This window comes from Rhincodon typus, chromosome 10 (genome assembly GCF_021869965.1).
Source record: "Rhincodon typus isolate 14 chromosome 10, sRhiTyp1.1, whole genome shotgun sequence".
Lineage (NCBI taxonomy): Eukaryota > Metazoa > Chordata > Chondrichthyes > Orectolobiformes > Rhincodontidae > Rhincodon > Rhincodon typus.
Window position 1 is genome coordinate 65153478 of NC_063341.1, and position 23020 is coordinate 65176497.

The 23020-nt window shown below is 38.3% G+C and overlaps 2 protein-coding genes across 5 annotated transcripts in view; one reads left to right on the forward strand and one right to left on the reverse strand.

The window, feature by feature from the left end:
- Positions 1-23020, reverse strand: part of ccdc18 (coiled-coil domain containing 18) — a 250198-nt gene that overhangs the window by 157668 nt on the left and 69510 nt on the right. The gene's annotated exons all lie outside the window — the stretch shown is intronic.
- mtf2 (metal response element binding transcription factor 2) overlaps positions 1-23020 on the forward strand; it is a 46836-nt gene that overhangs the window by 18710 nt on the left and 5106 nt on the right. For all 3 annotated transcript variants that reach the window (XM_048601701.1, XM_048601700.1, XM_020530803.2), the window contains 11 exons: positions 3596-3691; positions 3775-3875; positions 4796-4944; positions 8159-8254; positions 10222-10290; positions 10861-10984; positions 11565-11632; positions 14778-14966; positions 17043-17151; positions 18656-18747; positions 21542-21649. In XM_048601701.1, the coding sequence (XP_048457658.1) occupies positions 3596-3691; positions 3775-3875; positions 4796-4944; positions 8159-8254; positions 10222-10290; positions 10861-10984; positions 11565-11632; positions 14778-14966; positions 17043-17151; positions 18656-18747; positions 21542-21649 (1201 nt within the window). The remainder of the gene's footprint in view (positions 1-3595; positions 3692-3774; positions 3876-4795; positions 4945-8158; positions 8255-10221; positions 10291-10860; positions 10985-11564; positions 11633-14777; positions 14967-17042; positions 17152-18655; positions 18748-21541; positions 21650-23020) is intronic.

Genomic DNA, 23020 nt, shown 5'->3' on the forward strand with positions numbered 1-23020 from the left:
TTGTACCTTTCTATGGTAATTGAGTGCCTCTGCTCCAAGCCTTAGTACCATTGTTGAGCCCAAAAAAGACTTTCACTCCACCCTGGAGACACATTTGCCAACGTTCCTAAGGAAGATAAAATTATACTCCTTGGGGACTTCAACGCCACAGTTGAGAACGATTCCTAATCTGGAAAGGAGCTATCGGAAAGCAAGGAGTTGGGAATTCCAACTCCAGAGGGACGACTTGTGCTTATCAAATGTATGGAACACCAGCTGGTCGTCACCGTACTGTTCTGCCAAAAGACCAGATGAAGCCCTCTTAAATGTATTCACAATCACCATGATTGGTGTTTTCGTTCAATTCTGCAACCAAAAGGATGTCCTCTTTACCAAAACAATGACCAGCAGCTTATCCACTCCTCTATGACCATCAAATACCACCAGAAGCAGCTGAAAGTGAAACAGTTCAGGAAACAAGTTCAACTTGGAGTGGCTTCAAGAGCAAAGCAGTCTGCTAGTGAGTTTCCAACACAGTCCTCACCAGCATCTCCTAAAACGTTCATTTTAATGGAGTAGAGGAAATGTGGCAACCGCTGAAGACAGGCATCATCTCGTGCTACAAAGAAACCATTGGCACCAAGACTCGTTCGATGAGAATGACTGCATCATCCAAGACATCCTTGATAAGAAGTGGAAAGCTCTCTATGCTTGCTGGTGATGTCATTGTACCAAGTAAAAAGAACTCCTCAGACAGCCAAGGTGGAATTACCAAGAACAACTATGGAATTAAGAACCAATGGTGGACTGATAAGGCTAAGGAGTGCGACTCCTTGTTGACAAGCATGATACCTGGAGCTATTTCAGTGCTACCAAATCAATATATGCACCTGCTTCCTAGGTCTCGGTGGTGCAATCTCTCCCTTTTTTGAGAGAAAACACAAGCCTTCCATGTGAGAACATTTCAAAGAACTCCTAACTGTGGTACAATTTTTGAGGAAGTGATTGAAAATCACCCCATCCCCGATCAATGATGATCTTAGATTCTACCTTGGAAGAAGTTGAAGGCTCCCGTTTAAACCATGAAGAGTTGAAAAGCCGAAGAAGTGGACAGGATTCAAGCTGCGATTTTTCAAACTTGGAGCAGCAGGTATTGTCACCTCCATCATCTATTCCTGAAGATCTGGGGAAAAAATGAAATCCCTGCACTTCTGGGCGATGCTGACATCAGCCTAACACTATGGAAGTGGCTGTCAGTTTGGCTGTCCAGAGATGTCCATCAAGTCCTCTGTCTTCCACAACAGGATGTTGGTGACGGTCATCACCACTAGTGTTATGACACAATCCCTTTTGAGGTCAAGAGGGGTCAAGCAGGGATGTTATCACTTCCCATCTTGTTCACCACCATCCTTCTTGTCAAGAACAAGTGTCCATACACTGGGAAATTGTCTACAGGATGGATGGAAAACTTTCCAACCTCAATAGGTTGAAATTCAAGAAGAAAATCAACACCAATGTTATTCATGGAATATGTGTATTTGGGTGACAGTCATCTCCAATCTCTCTGAACAGAGTCTTCCAGCTTTGCTTAATCCTTTTTGGAAGTTTCCCAAAGATTAAATCTTAGCCTTAACCTCAAGAAACCTCAAGTCCTTTATCAACCCATCCTAGGGCAAGTTGTTGTTTCTCTCCATTACTAGAGAAAGCCTTCCACATGTGGAACATTTTTCTGTACTTGGGAAACTACCCTTTTTATCTAAGGCTGACAAAATGTGACGATCCAACACGGCATCAAATCTGCAAGCCCTGCCTTCATATGCCTAAGGATGAGAGTCTTCAACCGTACATCTGTGCTGATACCAAGATCGTCGTGTATAAGGCAGTTGTCCTTCCGAAACTTGGACTATGTATAGATGCACCTCAAGTCCCTGGAGAAGTAAAATCAATGCTGTTTTTAGTTGGTTTCTCCACAGATCGAATGACTCATACTAACATCAGCGTCTTTGATGGAGCCAATAGCACCAGCATCAAGGCCATGATCATCCAAAACTGACGCCTGGGCCAGCAACTTGCTTAGAATGCCTGTGTTCCAAATGCTAATGCAGATCTTCTTTGCTTAGCTCAAGGATGTCACTTGAATGAAAGACTACCAAAGCAGTTCTTTAAGTATATGTAAAGGCTTACCTCAAGAAATGCAATGTAGATGGCAACGGCTTGAAGATTCTAGCTCAGAGGAAACTGACTTGGAGGAAGTTCTTGTATGAAGGGATACAATTATTTTGAGAATGCCTGTTAGCAAGAGGAAGCATGGAAAGGGAACTTGAGAAAAGAATGCCAGTGATCTGGAAACGCCAACCAATTGTGTGGTTTGAGATGTGGCACTGGGTTTGGGCTCATTGGCTGCACAAGGACCCACGGAAGCTTGACCAGTGAGACATTACCTAGGTTTCCTTAAAGTGGTTGCTAACAGTGGCTTATTCATAGGAAGGAGATGCAAAAGCATTAGTAGAATTTCTGTGATGACTCCTGTTTTCAGGGTGAGTCTGGCTCGGATACTGTTTGGAGGAGCAGTGCAGACTTGATGAGCCGAATGGCCTCTTTCTGCACTGTACAGATTCTATGATTCTCTTCTGTTCTAATCGAAAAAACTATCTAATATGAAATTAAAAAGCTTTGTAGTTAACTGTTCCATGGTGCATTCTCTATGAAAGTTAACTTTTTTTTATTCACTCGTGAAATGTTGGTATGGCAGCCTAGTCAGCATTTGTTGCTGACCCCTAGTTGCCCTGAGAGGTAGGTGTCAAACTGCTGCCTTGAATCACTGCAGTGCATGTGCTGTAGGTAGACCCACCATGCTGTTAAGGAGGGACTTCCAGGATTTCAACCCAATGTCAGTGAAGGAACAGTGATACCATTCCAAGTCAGAATAGAGAGTGGCTTGGAAGGGAACTTGCAGGTCGTGGCAGTTTTGACAATCAACAAACACCTCATTTTTCAGGTTATTCCCTTATGAGATTTGAGATTCTTGGAATTCTGTCCTGATGGTTGTAAGATGAAAGATCTCAATAGCATATCTCTTTAGCGAAACTCAACTCAAGTTCTGTTTTGCCAAGCGACTTGATCATAGACTCACTACAGTGTGGAAGCAGACCAATTTGGTCCATCGAGTCCATACTGACCCTCGAAGAGCATCCCACCCAGACACCATCCCCCTCCCCCAATCCTGCATTTCCCATGGCCAGTACCCCTAACCTGCACATCTTTGGACTGTGGGAGGAAACTGGAGCACCTGGAAGAAACCCATGCAGGCATAGAATATGCAAACTCCACACGATGTCGCCTGAGTCTGCAATCAAACCCGGGTCCCTGGTGTTGAGGCAGATGTTTTCATTAAGTTACCAATGACAAAAGACAGATGTTTAAACTTGATTTTTACTTTTGACTTAATTCATTCCTGTTAGTGTCCAAACATCTGAGGGCTCAAATCACAAAAGGCATGTTGAAAAAGACAGTTGAGGTAGCGTTACTGTAGAAATTTTAAAAAGTAATCATGTAACAATGGACGTAGTGCTTGTAATACATGCTTGTGAAGTATATTTTGTGCACTTAACCCCAGGAGCCAGTGGAAGTGGAGAGATGGTTTGCACAATATGCCAAGAGGAATACTCTGAAGTACCCAATGAAATGGTTATTTGTGACAAATGTGGACAAGGTAAATTTAAGTTTGAAAATAATCTTTTGGTATATTTAGTAAATTTTTAAGCAATGAAGTATTACTGCTATTTTTATCAATAGGTTATCATCAGAAATGTCACATGCCTAACATAGATTCCAGTGTGATTGCGTCAGATGCCAAGTGGCTGTGTCGCCAGTGTGTCTTTGCTACTACTACAAAGGTACTGTGATACTGGGAATTGTATTTCTTTTCTGATGTTCCATAAAATGGAACCAGTGAAGTAAACTACCATAAATTCCAAAGTACTAAGAACTGATGTAGAGAAAATAGTATGTGCTCATGTGTATTATTAATAATTGGATTTTGAAGAGATAAAAAGTGTTGAAGTATTATTTACAATAAGACGTAATAAATAGCACCAGAAGTAGCCCATTCAGCCCCTGGAGCCTGTGCTATTATTTACCAAGATTGTGGTTAATTTATGTTCTGAATTCTACATTCTTACCTATCCCTGTTAACCTTTTTTGATTCCCCTGCCTCGTAAGAATCGACCTATCTCCAAGTGAAAATATTTCACAAGCAGAGTGTTCCAGAATTGCGCAATGCTTTTGAGAGAAGAATTCTTAACACAGTGCCTAAGAGGCAACTCCTAACTTTAAGTGTCCCCTAGTTCTGGACTCACTCACAAGAAGAAACATGCTTTCTACGTCTGCATGCTCAAGAGCTTTCACAATCTTTTAAACTTCAATCACTTTGCTCTTCCCTTTTACAAACTCCAGTGGAATCCAGCCTAGTCTGTCCATTTTTATCTTCATAAGATGCACACCACTCATTCTAGACATTAATCTAGTTAACCTTTTGAACCACTCCCAACGCATTCACATCTTTCTTTAGATAAGGAGAGACCAAAACTTTGTGCAGTATTTGAGATGTCTCACCAGCTGTATAAGTAAAGCATAATTGAACAGAAAGGCAAGGATGTTATTTATAATAAAGGTTAGCATCCCATTAGCTGCTTTTAGATGCTGTAGCTGTGTGCAATTATTTTGAGTCATGTACTGAAACATAGATCTTTTTTAGTCAGGTAGTTGTATAATACATTTTGTAGCCACAGAATTAATATTTTTCTTTACATTGTAGAGGGGTGGTGCTCTTAAGAAGGGACCAAATGCTAAAGCTCTGCAAGTCATGAAGCAGACATTGCCATACCAGTTGGAAGACCTTCAGTGGGATGTAGGCCACAAAACAAATCATGAGCAGTGTTACTGTTACTGTGGAGGCCCTGGAGAGTAAGTAAAATATTTTGTGTTGTTTGGATATTGCTAAATTAAAAGCTTTGTAGTAATAGGGAAACATTGTAAAAGCATCTTTTGGCACTTGCCTGCTTTTGAAAGGTTATCCTTCATGTGAGTGGAAAGGAGAGAGATTACCAATTTAAAATGTTTGCCACGTGATGCTGTACATTAGTACAATACATTTTTATACTGCAACAGTGACTACACTTCAAAAGTAATTAATTTGCTATGAGAGTGCTTTAAGCTGCCTGGTGGTTGTAGGAAGGGCTACGTGAACTCCAGTTTTCTTCCTTTATCTACAGTACTGTAAAGAGTAGAATATGGTATTGTTTAAAGATAGTAATTGAAAATGTTGTGGGCAACAGACTTAATTTTTTTTTTGCCAACTTTCTTCCCGGTTTTTCTTTCGGAGAAACATTTTGGTTTCTTGCTTGTTACTGCTATGAAGACCATTGAGTGTTTTGCCACAATGAAATGCTTTTGACGTAAGACCACTATTAATGTAGGGAAATACAGCAATCAATTTATGGACAGCAAGGTCTCAAACTAATTACACTCTTATCTTTTGCAATAATGGTTGAGGGATATAGGATGCCAAAAAAATGCCCGCAGTAGTCTTCAAATGCTGCCTGGTGTTTACATCTTTCATTTTGAGATGACAAGCTAAACGTTTTTTAGTATAAAGACATCACCGTTGGAAAGGCACCAATCTCAACAGCGCAGAATTGAACTGTCACCCTTGTCACGTGCTAGAGTTCAGTTTGAGCTGAATGAAGGCTGAAAATCCATTTTCTTTAAGTATTAGATTGTGGCTGTTCGTGGCACCAAGTGGGAAGAGCCGCCTCCATCATCTGTACTTCCAGAGTTCATTAGTAAGCAAGGCTAGCTGGCTCATCAATGTCCAGGACCACCACAAACCTGCCTCTTTCAAGTATTACATTATCAACAATGTACGCGATGATCTCCAAACTTCATAGAGCTTCTTGAATTAGCATGTAGTTCATTCATGGGAATTCCCCAGGGATTTGCTGGATGTGTGCATTGAAGAAAAGTGAAAGGAATGGAAGTTGTAAAGGATAATAGGCTCAAACTCAGTGAACAAATCATTACTTCTAAACGCAGTATATTTGCATTTTTAGTGAAGCTGAATACCTGTTTAGTCTTACGAGGTAGGATACACTCTTCAGGTTTGTAGATCTGTTTGCTTGTCCTTTTTTGCAGTGTCAATGTGGTAATAGCATGCCTTCCTATATTGAATGAATGCAGTAAATTACATTTTTGCCAGGTCCTTTTGAAGCTGTCAGAACACTCCTTCACAATTACTTCAAGTGGAGTTGTGCATGGCAAGATCCCACAGAGATCCTGGGGAGGTGATGACCTAGTGGTTTTGTGCTGGACTGTTAACCTAGAGATCCAGGTAATGTCCTGGGGACCTGGGTTCAAATCCCACCGTGGCAGATGGTGGAATTTTAATCCAATGTGAAAAAAGAAATCTGGAATGAAGAGTCTAATGATGACCACAAATCCATTGTCAATTGTTGGGGGAAAAACCCATCTGGTTCACTAATGTCCTTTTTAGGGAAGGAAACTGCCATCCTTACCTTGGTCTGGCTGAGATGTGACTCCAGACCCAGAGCAATGTAGTTGACTTTAAACTGCCCTCTGGCAGCTAGGTTTTGAGCAATAAACGTTGGCCTGGCTGGTGACGCCCTCATCTCGTGAATGAATAAAAAAAAAGCAATTGGGTCAGTTGGTGATTTTTATTTGTTCAACATATTGAGCCAAGATACCTGGGAATTATTACTTTTAAATATTGCAGTATATTTCTCATGTTCTTGATATAAGTGCAACATCACTGATACAATTTAGGTTGACACACTAGTATGCTGAAATCCTGGAGTACGGTTTAAATGGATGACCTAACTCTAGCTGTGATTCATAATGTCTCAAAGTAGTGTTGTGACTTTTATGAAGCAAAATAATAAAACGCGTCATTACAATAGCCTAGTGGATGAAAGCATTACTATAATATTGGGCTACTAAATAAATTCTTTGGTAGGCTCTCTCTTTGGTTTGTGTTAACTTAGTTCAGTTCAACAAGGTTATGTCATAGAAGGTGGTGGCATTCAGAGGAAAATGATGTCCATAATTTAGTCAGGATTATGCGTTGACATGAGGTGACAGTAAGGTCGCCATTGTCCCAGAGGACCATGGAGCTGCTTCCTCATTAGTGACAGAGAGACAACTCATGGTGTTTTAACCCGAGGGGCATTGCGCTTCAAGTGATGGGCAAGGTTGAGAAGATGAGACCTTCGTGGTGACCTCAGCCAGTATGAGAATTGAAACCATGCTCTTGGCATCACCACACATCACAAATCTGCTGTCCAGCCAAATGAACTACCTGTCCCAAATATGATATAAATACTCTCTCTTTATAGTCAGCAATTTGACCATTTAATCTTGCTGCTTACTTGAGATAATGACTACTTTGGATTTACCACTGCTGGTATTTGTGGAATTCATTCACTATGCTAAATGATTGAGGGTGGAAAACCAAGAAAAATGGTTGGTGGGGTACAGTGTATGAAGAAAACAACAAAGTAATATGTAGTTGAAATAAGTGCTAGCAAATCTCAGGTCTGGCAGGATCTGTGGAGAGAGAAAGAGCTAATGTTTCAAATCCAATGACTCTTTGTAACTCTTTAGTGTGGGGTTAATCTCTTTTATTCTATAAACTCAGATAATTTGCCTTACTAAAAATATCAACTTGCAGGCACCAAAGAGAGTGCGACCCAGTATTATTTGTCATGTTCTGGTATTAGTTCTCCTTCATAAATTGAATTCAGTTACGTTCCAATAGCCTGGAATATTTAAGGTTTATTAGTAGGCTACAGAGTATTTTGTCTTGGAGAGAGAACATTATCATAACCATATACAAATAGGAATTTAGTAGCTACATATTTTCACTGAAGCTACTAACCCAGCAAGAAACTGTTTTTCTCATGGCCATTTTATATAACCAATCCTAAATGTTTTGAAAGCTTACCTTTTCTCAATTGCAGTTGTACTGTGGCAGTAGTGGACTGTTTAATATGAATATATAACATAAGTTTTCATAAAAGAGAAGTCAACTTTTAATTGTCATAACACTAATTCTGGAAGATGTTTAACTACATTAAGCTGTATATTTTTGCTTTATTTTCGTTAGCTGGTACCTGAAAATGCTGCAGTGCTGGAGGTGTAAACAGTGGTTCCATGAAGCCTGTATACAATGCTTACAGAAGCCTATGCTTTATGGAGACAGGTGACGTTCAATATTTGTGTTTAAAGCAGATTTTTTTTTAAAAATTTGAATGTATTTCCTTAATATTAGCTTCAGATCTCTGTCTGACTGCATGCTCACTAGCATGTAAATATTAACTCACTGCTGACAAGTTAATCGTGCAAGTGATCTTTTGATACAGTTTTTGGGTTTCATTTTAAAAGCAGGTGATCCAGCTGACTGCTTTTAGATATGAATGTGTGCAGCATGGTGCATAGCTGCTTTGAGAAGTTCTTGCATTGCTTGCCACGTGATTTTGCTTTCTTGACATCAGAGCAAAACGAAAGCTTCACATCAGCATAAGCTGCATAGTATAGCTGGCTTGCGTTACTATTTTTGTATTTAATTTCAGTGTTCTTATTTGAATTGTAAGTCATCTTGCCCTATTTGGATGACAGAATTGCATGCTTAGATCAAAATGTGTGCAATTCATAGCAGCAGGCTGGGGAGAAGATTTACAAGGATGACGCCTGAAATGTATGTGTGCCTAAGATTGACAGGTTCGTTCTGTGTTCCCTCATAGACAGAAGGCTGAGGAGCTCGTGGAAAGCTAACCTTTCCTCATAGAGATCTTTAAAATTATGGAAGGCTTTGGCTGAGGTGTAGATAGACTATTTCTTGTGGGGAAGAATGTATAGTTTTAGACAATCAGTGTAAGTCAACAAGAAATTCAGAAGGGAATTTTAAAAGAAACTTCCTTGCCCAAAGAGTTAGTGTTGAACGTATAATTTATAACTTGAAAAGCATTTCATTTCTGTTAAAGTATATATTAGTGTTGAGGTTAGCTATAGATGTGCTTTCAGTTGTCAACTGTGGAATCCATCATCTGAGCCAACTGGAAAGACCATTAAGCTTCGACCAAATAACTCCAAGTCGATGGATTTATAAGGGAGAGTTTGCTTGAAGAGTCTCTCATAACTGCTAGTTGACCTTTTTGGAAGTCTGAAAGCAAGTTTGTAACTTACCTTGGTTACAAAATGTATGTGGGGAAGATGAATAAACAAGAAGTAAATCTGATTACAGAGGAGAAACTAATCTTTTTTTTAAAGTTGCAAATGTGTGCTGATTTAATGCTTTTCACAAATGGAATATCCGAGGCAGCTTCAGTCAGTTAAATACTTTTGCTGTTTAGTCACTGTTGCATACCAGGAATTATAGTAGCTGATTCTATGCTGCAAAGTCTCAAACTTACACTCAAAAGTTTGTTTGTGAGGTTGAAATGTCCTAGACAGAAGTTTCCTGTTATTAGGAAGAGTTTTATGGGATTTTTTAATCCATCTGACAGCAGGCAAATGGCACCTGAGTTTAACATTTCATCCAAAAGTCTGCATTTCAAAAGGCAACATTTCCTGAGTAATGCACTGAAGTATCAACTTAATTCTGTGCTCAAGTCTTCAAATGAGGCAGAACCCACTGACTCAGTAAGAGGCAGTGTTTCTGCTAAGCATATATAGGGCTCTGCTCAATGTATCAAGAGTACTCCATGCTATGCAAAGGACATGGGAGCTCCGGGGGAAGAGAAAAAAGAAAGGGTTGCAAGGCTGAACTAGAATAGAGAGCTTTTAGCTGTTGGAAAAGGTTAAACAGGTTGTGGCTTCCTGTTACTTAGAAATGACCAGATAGAGGTCTTTAAAATTATGATCGGATGGACAGAATGAATGTCTTTGCTCAGAACAGTTAGAATGTGGAGCTTGTTACCACAGGATGGGATTGAGGTAGATAGTCTCTAAAGAAAGCTATCTAAATTGACTACATGAGAGAAAGGGGAATGGGATGAAATGCTGAAAAGCTGAAATGAGGAAGATGGAATGGGATCGAAGACTTTCATGCAGTATAGACAAAACAGCTTAGTTGTGCTGAATGTCTTGCTCCTGTTCTTACGTTCCACATAACCTGGAAATATTGTCATATCTATATTGATAAAAAAGATTTTCTTTTTGGTCTGTTAGGTTTTATTTATTTATTTGTTCCGTTTGCAATGCTGGACCGGAATACCTCAAACGTCTACCTTTACGTTGGTAAGTTATATAATTGTTTTCCTTTAGTGTTTTGAAATCTACAGTATTATTTTGCTCAAGTTTATCGAGTTAACATTTGTAAATACTGGTTGTTCTGATGGCATTATCATAGTTCCTTTTCATGATCGGGGATTAGTTACAAATAAACACCAAAGATCATGCATTTACACTGAAGTGGAAATTTGTAATTTCGGACATGTTTGAGGACAATGCACAGATCTAATTATAGTTAAAAATGTTGAGTAATATTCAAATCTAGTTAATTGATCATTTCTCATTGGAAAGTAGAAACTTTAAAAGTACCCTAAATAAATAGAATCAGTAACTATAAAACTTTTGCAATTTTAATTCTGCCATCATCTGTCTTAATTTAACAAACTGTATATTTGGACAGATTTGTCAGACTCGCACTGATATGTCCCCCAGAATCACTCCTGGTTTTGTGTTAATCTGTGGTTTGGAGTGTGTGCTGTAATTGGCAAACAAATGAGCACTCGAAGAAATGTGGCGAAACCTATGCTCAAAAATGGATGTTAAAATATTTTTGAACACTTTTTTTTTCTTCCCCAGGGTTGACATAGCACACTTAAGCCTTTACAATTTAAGTGTTATTCATAAAAAGAAGTACTTTGATTCTGAGCTTGAATTGATGAATTACATTAATGAAAATTGGGACAAACTGCAACCTGGTGAGGTAAGGTCTAGTTATGATTTAAAACTGAATATGACTGATTTCTGTTTAGCAGAATCAATTTCCAGACTGTTGTTAGTTGTACCTTTTTATGTTTATGTGCAGCAATGTTAAACTAGATAATTTGGCCTCCAATTATTTCCTGCAGCATTTCAGTGCTAATTTTGGTTTCTTTAAAATATGCATTTAACACTAAATTTTATGATGGGTTAATATTGTTGTTGAAGTTCAAATTGAAAACTGGCTGGCATATGTTGAAATTTGTCAATATAAATATTTTGGCAGGTATTTCTTCTGTTGGACGGTTAACTTTAATGTGTTATATATGAATTATAGTACACTTCTTTTGGAGCATTCTAAGTTAGAAATAATTAAAAGCTCATATATTCTCAGTCTGTGTTTGGAGATAAGTGAAATAAATACTTCTGGACTTCAAAGGAATACTGTATGGATTTTTATGCAATAAGTCTGTTGGAAATTTATCAAAATATTCTTATTGAATTTGCTAACATTTTGTGAATCAATTTTATGGAGCCCAAAGAACAAAAGGATGTTGAATTTCTGTCATCTTATTCATTTGCAGCTTGTAGATACTCTAAAATCGGATCGATACGATTATGTTCTAGAAGCCCTAAATGAGAACAAATGCATGTAAGTGAGGGTTTAGATATTTTTGAATCAACCTGTTCAGTGATGTTATTACACATTTCTAGAAGTAAATGCGGCTTGAACCTGGGACTCCTGGCTAAGAAGTAGGGACACTCACCATTGTGCCACATGAGCCCTGCAAAGTGTGAGTTAAGCCCAAATAAATACAATAGACTCAACTGTTCGGGTGTAAGAAAATTTCATAGGTGAAATAGATTTCTACTGTTCACCACCTTTTGTGCATGTAGCAAAAGTAGGTGGTGAATAGAAATTTGTTCTCAATGAAAGCATTTTATTGCAGCTTGCCAATCAACCCACCCTTGCTGACCTACATTTGCACCCTGCTCTTTGTGCATTACATGCAAAGTTTTGTCTGCAAATCCTGGTGAATTTTAATGCTTTATGGATATTGCTGCAGAGACTGCAATGATAATTAAATGTAACAAAAACAGAAATTGCTTGAAAGGCTCAGCAGGTCTGGCAGCCTCTGGAGGGAAATCAGAGTTAAGGTTTCAGGTTCACTCTGATTTCTCTCCATAGAGGCTGTCAGACTTGCTGCGCCTTTCCAGCAGTTTCTATTTTTGTTTGATTTCCAGTATTCACAGTTCTTTCAGTTAATATTTAATGTAATTTGACAGTAATTGCTGCATAAGAGGCCATTTGGCTATCTGTTCTTGTAAGAGCAATTCAACTAGTCACATTCCTCTTCGTTCCCTAGAAGCAAACAAAAATGATAAAAGTCATGGCTAAAGAACTGCAATAGATATTGAACTGTAGTAAATGGTTTCAGGTGAAGATCTAGCATCAGGTTGCTTTTTGTACTGCAATTTATATGATGCTGGCAAATAAATTTTTCAGAAAGGAGTTTCCAAAATTATTATAAACAAATCAGTGATGGGATAGAATTAATAAGCTGAACTTGTTCCACTTTTTTGTTTACAAAAACAGAAGTTGCTGGCAAAGCTCAGCAGGTCTGGCGGCATCTGTGAAGAAAACATCAGAGTTAACGTTTCAGGTCCGGTGACCCTTGCTCAGAACAAAACAAAAATGTGGGTCTGAGATTGTCAATGAGCCTGATAATATTTTGTGAATTTTTTTTTGAAAAGTTAGTTTTTGGCTCATTAAAAATGCAAACGGATTGGCTTTTTTTGTACTGTTTATCTTCCTTCTGCATGGATTTCAGAAAGGTTTTTGTTGTTCCATGAGGTAGTCTGATCAGAAAATTAAAAGGTCATGGGGTCCAAGGGAACGTGGCAAGTAACATTCCAAATTGACTCAATGGCCATCAGCAAAGGATTTTTTTTTCTGGTTAGCTGGCTTTTTTGAGTGGACCTTCAGTGTTCAATTTTGCACTGCTTACTGTTCATGTATCAATGATTTAATCTTAAATGTAGGAGATGTAATTAAATTTGTAGATAACCCCACAGAATTTTAGTTTTTCCGGTGAGGAAGAAAGCAGTAGAGAAAATATCAATGTCCCGGTCAGATGGGCTGAAAAGTGGAATTCAGCCTAGTAGTGTGAAGTAATACATTTGCAGAGGCCAAAGAAGACAAGGGAATACACAGTACATAGTAGGATACTGAGATGTGCAGATGAACAGTGAGACCTTGCACTGTATGTCCACAAATCCTTAACATAGTAAGAAGGTAGCTAGCTAGAATGGTTAAGAAGACATAATTGGATACTTACATTCTATGCCTTGGCAAAAAAAGGAAAGAGCATGGAGAAAAACAAGTTCAGTTTCAGTACGAGTATTATGTATCATTCTGGTTGCCACGTTACTGGAGTGAAACGACTGCCTGAGAGAGGTGTGACGATGCTGTGGCTTTAAGAGGTTAATTTTCTTGGTTTTTTATTTGTGGAGAGATTTTAAGGCACAGGTGGCGAGCAGTCTAAGAAGATGAGCAATTTGGGAAGCCTTGGGGTTTTTTCAAAAGTTAGAACAATAACAGCAGACTGAATGGGCATGGTCAAGCTCCCACCCACAGAACCGGGATTTTGTTTTTTAGTAGTAGTTGCTGTTAGAGTCTTGAAGTAAAAGCTATTCTCTCACTCAGTTACAGCCAAAACTGGGAGTTCTGCGTTCTGAATTTGCCTTTTGCCAAGGGTGTGTTAATGGGATGTAACTATATCGGAACAGTTAATTAGCAATGGTTACTGTACCTATTATTCTGTTAAGCTTTCCAATAGAGCTTCTAACTCTTCCTTTTAATTGTATTTTAACTTTAGTGGATGAATAAAATGTGTTTTGCTTTAAATCCAGTAGTTTGACCAATCAAATTGCACCTGGAATACAACACCTTACATTTACATTGAAAATAAGAAAAAGTTAGGGTCTAGACCCTGTTGTTTGAATTTTGAGGGTTTGGTGTGGTCCATAAGAAGGTAGAGAGGAGATTTGTAAGGATGTTGCTAAGAGTTAAGGATTTTTTGCCTTAGGCAATCTTGATTTGACTGTTTCTGTTTTCGTTGGCATGTAGGAACTTGAAAGGAGATTTACTTGACCTGCGCAAAATTAGGAGGTTCAGGTCTTGAATAGGAAGGACCTGTTTTCCTTGGAGACATCACTGACCGGGGACACACATTTAAAGTAATTGGAAGAAAAATTAGAGGAGAATTGAGAAACCTCCTCACCCAGAGAGCGGTGGGTGTCTGGAACTCAGTGCCTAAAAGGGTGACAGAGGCAGAAATATTCACTATATTTAAAGACTATTTAGATATACTGAACTGTTGTAACCTTACAGGACTATAGTAAGAACTAGGCTGGATAGCTCCTCTTTGCCTGGCACAGACATGATTGGCTGAACAACTACCTGTGACACAGATGCTCTGTATTTTGGAGGTATGCAGTATGGCATACAGCAAGATGAATATTTTTCCTCTGTGCAATATAAAAATCTTTGTTAAAGAGCTAACAAGGTGTAGAGCTGGATGAACACAGCAGGCCAAACTGCATTAGAGGAGCAGGAAATCTGACGTTTCGGGTCTAGACCCTTCTTCAGAAATTCAGCTCATCCAGTTCATCCAGCTCTACACCTTGTTTTCTCAGATTCTCCAGCATCGGTAGTTCCCACTATCTGTGAACCCCGTAAAAATCTGTGTTTTGTCTTGTATCCGATCTAATATTTAACTAATATTTTACTCCAGGTTTATGTCTGGCAAAGAAATAAAGAAGAAGAAACATTTATTTGGATTGCGAATTCGTGTACCTCCGATTCCTCCCAATGGTGCAATGAAGACTGAAGAAAGCACTGTGGATGTTTCTCATGAATTTAAAATTAAGGGAAGAAAATCTAGTAAATCTACACCTGTATCTACACCCGTTGCTGCAAAAAGGTAAAGCAGTTCACCATAGCTACTGTCTTATGTTTCTGTGAAGAGAGATTGGAGACAAACGGAGCTGCCAGAGGCAACGAAAACACGTTCTGGACCTCTGGACCAGCTGTCAGGCCATTCTGAGATTCATGAGCAATATCTGTAATGCAATAAGACTAACTGTTTGTTTCAAAGAGTCTTTAGTGTCTCTTCCAACTAAGGTAGATAGTCCATTCTGAACATATTGTACTATTGTCCTTTGCTATTTCAAAAAAAAGACATTTTTTAATATCATGATGCCCTTGCTCCCCCCCTGTACAATTAGAGTTTGATCTTAATACCCTTGCTGCTTCCTGTCCCAATTTATATATTTTTAAAATTATCACATTGTTTATGGCTTCGTAGAGGTTTCACATGCCTAAACTTATGGCTCCGATCACAGTGCGGTAAATCTTTGAAAGAGCTGTCCATTTTTAAGATGCCCAAGTTGGTTTTGTAATGCTCAATATTAGTGGTTAATAATTGTCGTAAAGCCAATAATGGCAATAGTTTGAGTGAGTGTGTATTCAGGATTAAAGCAAAAAGCCTTGAAATACAAGGAGATTGAGAAAAGAAAAATGGAAAAAAGGAAAGTCCTGTGCAGAAGAAACAGCTTACATAAAATAAGACATATCGACAAAAATAACACATTCCAAGCTATTGTAGTTGGTTGGCCTGCCGAGCTGGTTTGTTGTTTTGCAGATGTTTCGTTACCATGCTGGGTAACATCATCAGTGCAGCCTCCAATGAAGCGCCATTGTTTTTCTGTCTGTTATTTAAACTCTGGAGTCTGTTGAGCTGGAATACCTCACTTCCAGTTTTCCTTCGCAGTGGAGTGTATATGGGGTCGAGCTCTAGGTATTTGTTGATGGCTTTCTTCGTGGAGTACCACGCTTCTAGGAATTCCCGTGCCTGTCTCTGCTTTGCTTGTCCCAGTCAAATTGGTGGTTCTCCTTATCCACGTGGATAGAGATGAGTGAGTATTGGTCATGTCTTTTTACACGGACATCATTTGGCTGCAAAAAGACACGACCAATGCACTCTCTTCTCTATCCACATGGATAAGGAGAACCACTAATTTGACTGGGACAAGCAAAGCAGAGACAAGCACGGGAATCCCTAGAAGCGTGGTACTCCACGAAGAAAGCCAGCAACAAACACCTAGAGTTCGACCCCATATACTCTCCATTACGAAGGAAAACCAGAAGTGAGGTCATTCAGCTCAATGGACTCCAGAGTTTAAATAACAGGTGGGAAGACACAACGGTGCTTCATTGGAGGCCGCACTGATGATGTTACCCAGCATGGTAACGAAACGTCTGCGAAATAACGAACCAGCTTGGTGAGACAACCAACTACAACATCCACAACCTGAGCTACAAATCTACTCTAAAACCTTACACATTCTAATCTATTTGAACTCTGCATTTATGTATAATCATAAATTTTCAGTTAAGTAGATTAATAATACCAGATCACCATCTCAGTACGCCATGGCTCAAAATATACTGTGGCGGGTGAATTCTCCTCTCCCAATCCCTTAAAAATAAAACTGAAGTTCCCTCACTCTAAAAATGATATAGAAAATTTAGTTATGGGCCAACAAATCAGAAAGGCTGCCCCCTGTAAGTAGAAAAAGAGTGAGGGGCTGAAAGGGGACTGAGCAGTTTTAAACCTTTCAACATGGAAATTTTTTTCCAACTGGATCCAGGAAATCTTCAAGCTGCTGAGGCATTTAATTCCTTGCAAATGAATTTGGAGTTCTTAGTTTAAGTCTGCATAATTTGACCCCTGGAGTAAGTATATTCTCTCCTTTTGACTATGCTATACTTCTGGATTAAAATGTACCTTGGCAGTGTTTTGGGAAGAGGTTCACTTAATTGCAAGTGAAATATTGGAACAGGACTGTCGAATATTTTGAAAAGAAGTTTTATTTTGGAAATAGTTATTTATCTCATTCTGAAAAAAGCATTTTGTGCTCCAGATGTCCTCTAAACCTGTAACAGTCTTGCATGGTTTCTGCATTCTAATAATTCATTTTTTTTTTTAAACCAATAGTCCTTTAAATAATGACATAGAAAAAAAAGTCAAGAAAAAGTCATCTGTTGAACCTTCTGAACAATATACAAAATTGAAGGTCAAAAGAATCACTGATTCAACGACTGTAGTAAGTGTACTTATTCTCTTCAATGTTTCTGCATTACAGCTTAGTTATTGAAATCAAGGAGGTATGGAGTCTAATTACATAAACAGCAATCATCTTAGTCATCATTTTATCACATGATCTTTCTTCAGTAAAAGTTTATAAGTCACGAATTAGGGTTATTGTACTCGGGGTGCTATGTCCACTTGGTGTGTCTTCTGTATCTAAGTATTTTTAGCAGGTTTCAGTGGATACTAATCAGTGGTACATTTTCAATTTTTAATCTGAGAGCCATGATGTGGAGGTACTGGTGTTGGACTGGGGTGGACAGATCTAAAAATCACTTGACACCAGGTTATAGTCCGACAGGTTTATTTAAAAACGCAAGCTTTCGAAGCTCAGCTCCTTCCTCAGGCAGAAGGAGCTGAGCTTCGAAAGCTTGCATTTTCAGATAAATCTGTCGGACTATAACCTGGTGCCGAGTGATGTTTGACCTAATGAGATCAGTTAGGTTACGTGAAAAGATGAAATTTGGGGTACAGTCCATGTTGTTCAGTGCCACTAATTGTTTTAGCATTGTGTAATTTATTTCAAATCAGTTGGTTCAGCAAGACAGTTTCCTTAAATTGATTGGCCATCTAATGTTAGAAGCAGAAATAATGTATTATTTATGTAGATAAATAGCTTGGTTAAGGTACAGTAATGCATAGCCAATTTATTGTGGTGTTCAGTTTGTGTATTTGCATTAGTTAATGCAGCAAAATTGAGAGTTTGACGTGGAAGATTTGAATTGGTAAGCACCTTTTTTATTAGACAATATTTTCAGGGCTGTGGGTAAAGGACAGGGGAAGTGGGACTTAGTAAGTTGCTTTTGCCAGCTCTCTGCATGGCACAATGACCGTCTTTTGTCCTGTCATGATTATATGATTCTGTTTAAGATTTCCTAATTTGATTCTTGATGGAAATGTTAGCAGAATATTTGTAATTAATTTACGTTAAAATATTGATTGTAATAAATGGTCGTGTGACATTATTACATTAGTGTAATGTACGTACCTGTACCCAGAAGTAATTATAATATGCAATTTTGTTCATTTCACATGTTTTGTTTAAATGTGTGTGCAGAATGAAATGGTTTTAAATGTTAAACTCATCCGTACCATGGGGAACAAAGTGAAGATTTAAAAGTAGTTTGGGAGGTTAACCTAGATTTCTCTTCTGAGAATAGTTGATTGCTCAATTCATAACTTTGAATATTTTCAAAGTGTTGGCCTCACTAAAGTGTATTGAATTTGATACGCTTTAAATATTTGGTGATTGTAAAATGTAACGTACTGTGCATGGAGTGGTGAGATGTATGTTTGTGCTTTACGTTTGCACAGTGAGCTCCTTTGTTTTGGCTCTGCATTTTAGTCAGAAAGCAAAATTGAGTTTCGTTTTTAGTTTAGTTTGAAAATGAAGATATCATTTTGAGGTTGGTTCCAAGACATTATTTATTATTATCAAGCAATATTTTAATTGTTTCCAGGAAAATGAGAAAAGCAACCAAAGCCACTGTGATATTCAGGACCAATCTACAATGCTGGATACTCTTGCCTTGGATCTTCCTGGTCCCAAAAGGTCATTCATTCATGTTGTATTTGTATACCATTCTTGATCATTTTGACTTGCTTTTGTTAAAAAGTTACACATCATGGAAACAGACCCTTTGGTCTAACCAATCCACACCAACCATAATCCCAAATTAAACTGGTCCTTCCTGCCTGTGCTTGGTCCATTTCCCTCCAAACCTTTATATTCATGTAGTTATCCAAATGTCTTTTAAATATTGTAACAGTACTTGTATCCAGCACTTCCTCAGGTGGTTCATTTTACCCCTGAACCACACACTCAATAAAAGAAAGCTGCCCCCACGTCTTTTTAAAATCTCTCTCTCTCCTCGCCTTAAAAATATGCCCTGTATTCTTGAAATCCCCCATCCTAGGGCAAAGACACCTGCTATTCACCTTAGCTATACTCATGATTTTATAAATCTCAATAAGGTCAGCCCTCAACCTCCTACACTCTCTAGTGAAAAAGTCTCAGCCTATCCAGCCTCAAAACCCTCCACTCCCAGCAACATCCTGGTAAATCTCTTCTGACCCCTCTCCAGTTTAGTAATGTCCATCCGATAACAGTAACCACAACAGGACACAGTAATCGAGAAGAGTTCTCATCAACACCCTGTACAACCTCAACATAATGTCCCAATTCCTATACTCAAAGGACTGAGCAAGGAAGGCAAGCTTGCTATAAATGCCTTCTTACCCACCTGATCTGTATGTGATGCAAACTTCAAAGAATTATGTACCTGAACCCTTGGTTTCTCTGTTCTACAACACTTCCTAAGGCCCTACTTTTAATTGTATGGGTCCTGCCCTTGTTTGTTTTACCAAAATGCAATACCTTGCATTTATCCAAATTAAATTCCATCTGTAACTCTTCTGACCATTGATCCAATTGATAAAGATCTCTTTTGTAATCTTAGACAACCCTCTTCATTGTCCACTATTACACCAATCTTGGTGTCATATGCAAACTTACTAATCATATTCATTCAAAAGATCTGACTGTTGCTGAATTTCAATGTTTTAAAAATAGTTTGTTTCCAGTTTGATTGAAAAACCAACGCAATACCAGCTCATATAGTCCCTCAAACCATCTTCTGTATTCACTAAGATCATGGCAGATTTTCCGCACGAATTGTGTTTCCCTGTTCTTTCTCCCTTTTCCTCTATTCCGTTATTGTCAAAAAAATCTATTGATCTCAATCTTGAATATACTTGGTGACTGAACATCGGCAGTATTCTTGGATCATAATCCCAAAAGATTCACAATTCTTTAAGTGAAGGAATTTCTGTGAATTTCAGTCCTAAACTGTTGACCCATTGTCATAAACTAGGGACACTCACACCCACACTCTCACCTTGGCCCCATACACAAAACAATCTCTCTATCTATCCTATCAAAATGAGATTACCACCATCTTCTAGAGAGTTTTGTTCCACCCTACTCATAGGACATCCCTCTTAACTTTGGGAATCAATCTAGTGAATATTTATTAATTCTTATTGAAGGCAAGTATGTCTTCCCTTGAATACAGAGACTAAAACTATATATGAAGTTTGAAATGGGGGTCTTACCAAAGCTCCGTATGATTGCGGAAGATTTCCTCATTTTAGTACTGCATTGGCTTGCAGTTGAGGCTGACAAACTATTGCATTCCTAATTGCTCGCTGTACCTGCATGTTAAATTTTTGTGGTACATGTACAATGACATAAAAATCCCACCGGATCCCAGCGTTCACTGTTCTCTCAAATAAAATTTCTGCTTTTCTACCCATCTAAAATATAATGTGGGAAAATAAGAAAGTGACAAACAGATAATTTCACAGTCACTAAGCATTGCAGATCCTTGTTTCACAGCCTACTTCCCACTAGCTTTGCATTGTTTTCACTAGAGGACGGAGGCTGAGGGACAACCTGTTAAAAGTACATAAAATTATCAGAGGCAATGGATAAGGTGGATAGTCGGAGTATTTTTGCAGGATAAAAGTGTTAAATACTAAGGGCCATAGGTTTAAGATGAAAGGGGGAAAATTTAAAGATGTGCGAGGCAGGTTTTTGACTTGGTCGTAGGTGTCTGGAACGCACTGCTAGGGAAGGTGGTAGAAGTAGATATGATAGCAACGTTTCTCAGGCATTGAGACACGTGATACAGACGTTCTGCAGGCACATGGGATTAGTTTAGAGTGCCGTCATGTTGGTGCAGACATGGTTGAGGCCTGTTCTCTTTGCTGTACTGTTCTGTGTTCAAAATTAGATATTTCGCACTCGTTCCCTTCATTCCATCTGCCCTGTTGTGTCCTTAATAGATTCAAGCATCTTCCATTCCGCTTATTCCGGCTGACTGACACACAGTTCTGCATTTCCGTCTCCTTCCTTTCTGGCAAGAAAGGTTACATTTTGCCACTTTCCAGTCAGCAGTGGCCATTTTAGAATTAACAATTCTGAAAGATAAAAATCAACATCTACACAATCTCTGCAGGTCCCTTTTTTTTTCTCAGAATTTATCAGTTCCAGGTGACTTGTGAATTCCTAGATCCATCAATTTCCCCAGTACTGTCTCTTTCCAGTTGGTCATAAGTTAGTATGGTTTTCTTTCATCAAGGACTGTCTATTTGTGAATTATTTTATGTTGCTGATGCTATTCTACCATCATTTAATCTAATTTCCCAATCTATCTCTGTCAACTGTCCCTGTTCATTACAGCTCTGTAATTACCTTTGTTTAAATTTTAGATCGTAGTTTTGGACTCAACCACATTGCTTTTGCAATAACTACTTCATTTAAGTGTTCTTTTCTTACATTCCAGGAGACTCGTTGAGAAAACTGCACAATCTTTGAATACCTCTGATGTAGAATCCACTGGTGCGGCCAGCACCACAGAAACTACCTCAACTAGTCTGTGTAGACAGTCCAGGTGATCAACTTTATTTTTCTGTAAAAACAACTTCTAATTTTCAATTTTTCACTAACTGGAAGTATTGCAGTCAAATCAAAAGGAAAAGTTTTTAATAATATTTGAGATTAGGGCTTAGTGAACCCGTGAAACTATTTGCTGTCCAGTAGCTGCAATAATACTCAGTATTTCTACTCTACTCCATCGTGTGTGCTGTTGAGGTCCGCGTGGATTGCAATCAATTAAAATCTTTGAACTGTTAAGAAATTGCCCATCATTTTGTACTATTGCTGTTAAATGACTGCAAGTTATGTCATGTTAATCAGGTGAAATTGGTATCATGATTGCAAAGCAAATCATAGCTATTGCTGAAGAATCTCTTCAGCCTTGAAAGCTAATTTCATAATTTTGCAATGACAGCTTTTCCATTCTAACTTCTAAATTAAGTTTACTCGCAGATTTTGGATTCTAATGTTTTCTAACATTTGTTTCACACTCTCTAAAATTTATAGAAAGAATGACCAGTGCATTTTATTTCCTGGCTTGCAGTATTTGAGAACATTTCATGTGATTGACTACTTATTTGCTTGCTGGACTCCTAGAGATCCCAAATACTTGGTACAAAATTCAAATTATTGTAAGGGTAAAATCCGTGCCAAATGATCTCTAGATCGATGTGAGCAACTTTCCTTGCAGTCCATTTGTTGTAAATGCTGTTGTTTTGCTGCTTACAGTGAAGCCTAAACTGATATGATGCCAAAGAAGCTTAACGTCAGTTTTTCATTTGGTTTATTTCAACAATAAGTGGCAGCATTCCTAATCTAGATTTGCAATGTCAACCATTTCTCTCCTTACTTCATAATCTGCTGAATATTTCTTTTCATTTCAGATTTGTATGCCAAAGTTGTGTAGCTTAGAGATATTGCATTTTTAAATAAAAAGTTACACTGTCAAGAAGCAATTGCATTCATGTGAAATTAGAATTAGAACCTGCCTGTCAATTTACAAGAAACTTGAGGTTAAATGTGAAGATCAGGTAGGGATCACATTGAACTTAGTTGTGAGGCACTCACTGGAAAATTAGTGTCTTGCGCATGTGCAGATTAGTTACTTGGGTCATTGATTTTATGATGTCCCTATGTTAGAGTTAGCATCATTAAGACATGGGGAGAATATCATGTGGGATTTAAGTTCAACAAATATAATTTACCTGTTTAAAGTACCTATCTACCCACAAGTTTTATAATGATCAATCCTTCCATGTCTCCCAGTGTATAATGCTTTCTCTATTCTGTTTATTTTTGTAAATGGCAACTAGTTGCATTTGAGAGTACAAAGGATTTGAATTTAATAACTATAGGTTGGTACAGGGTCATCCAAATATCAGAAGCT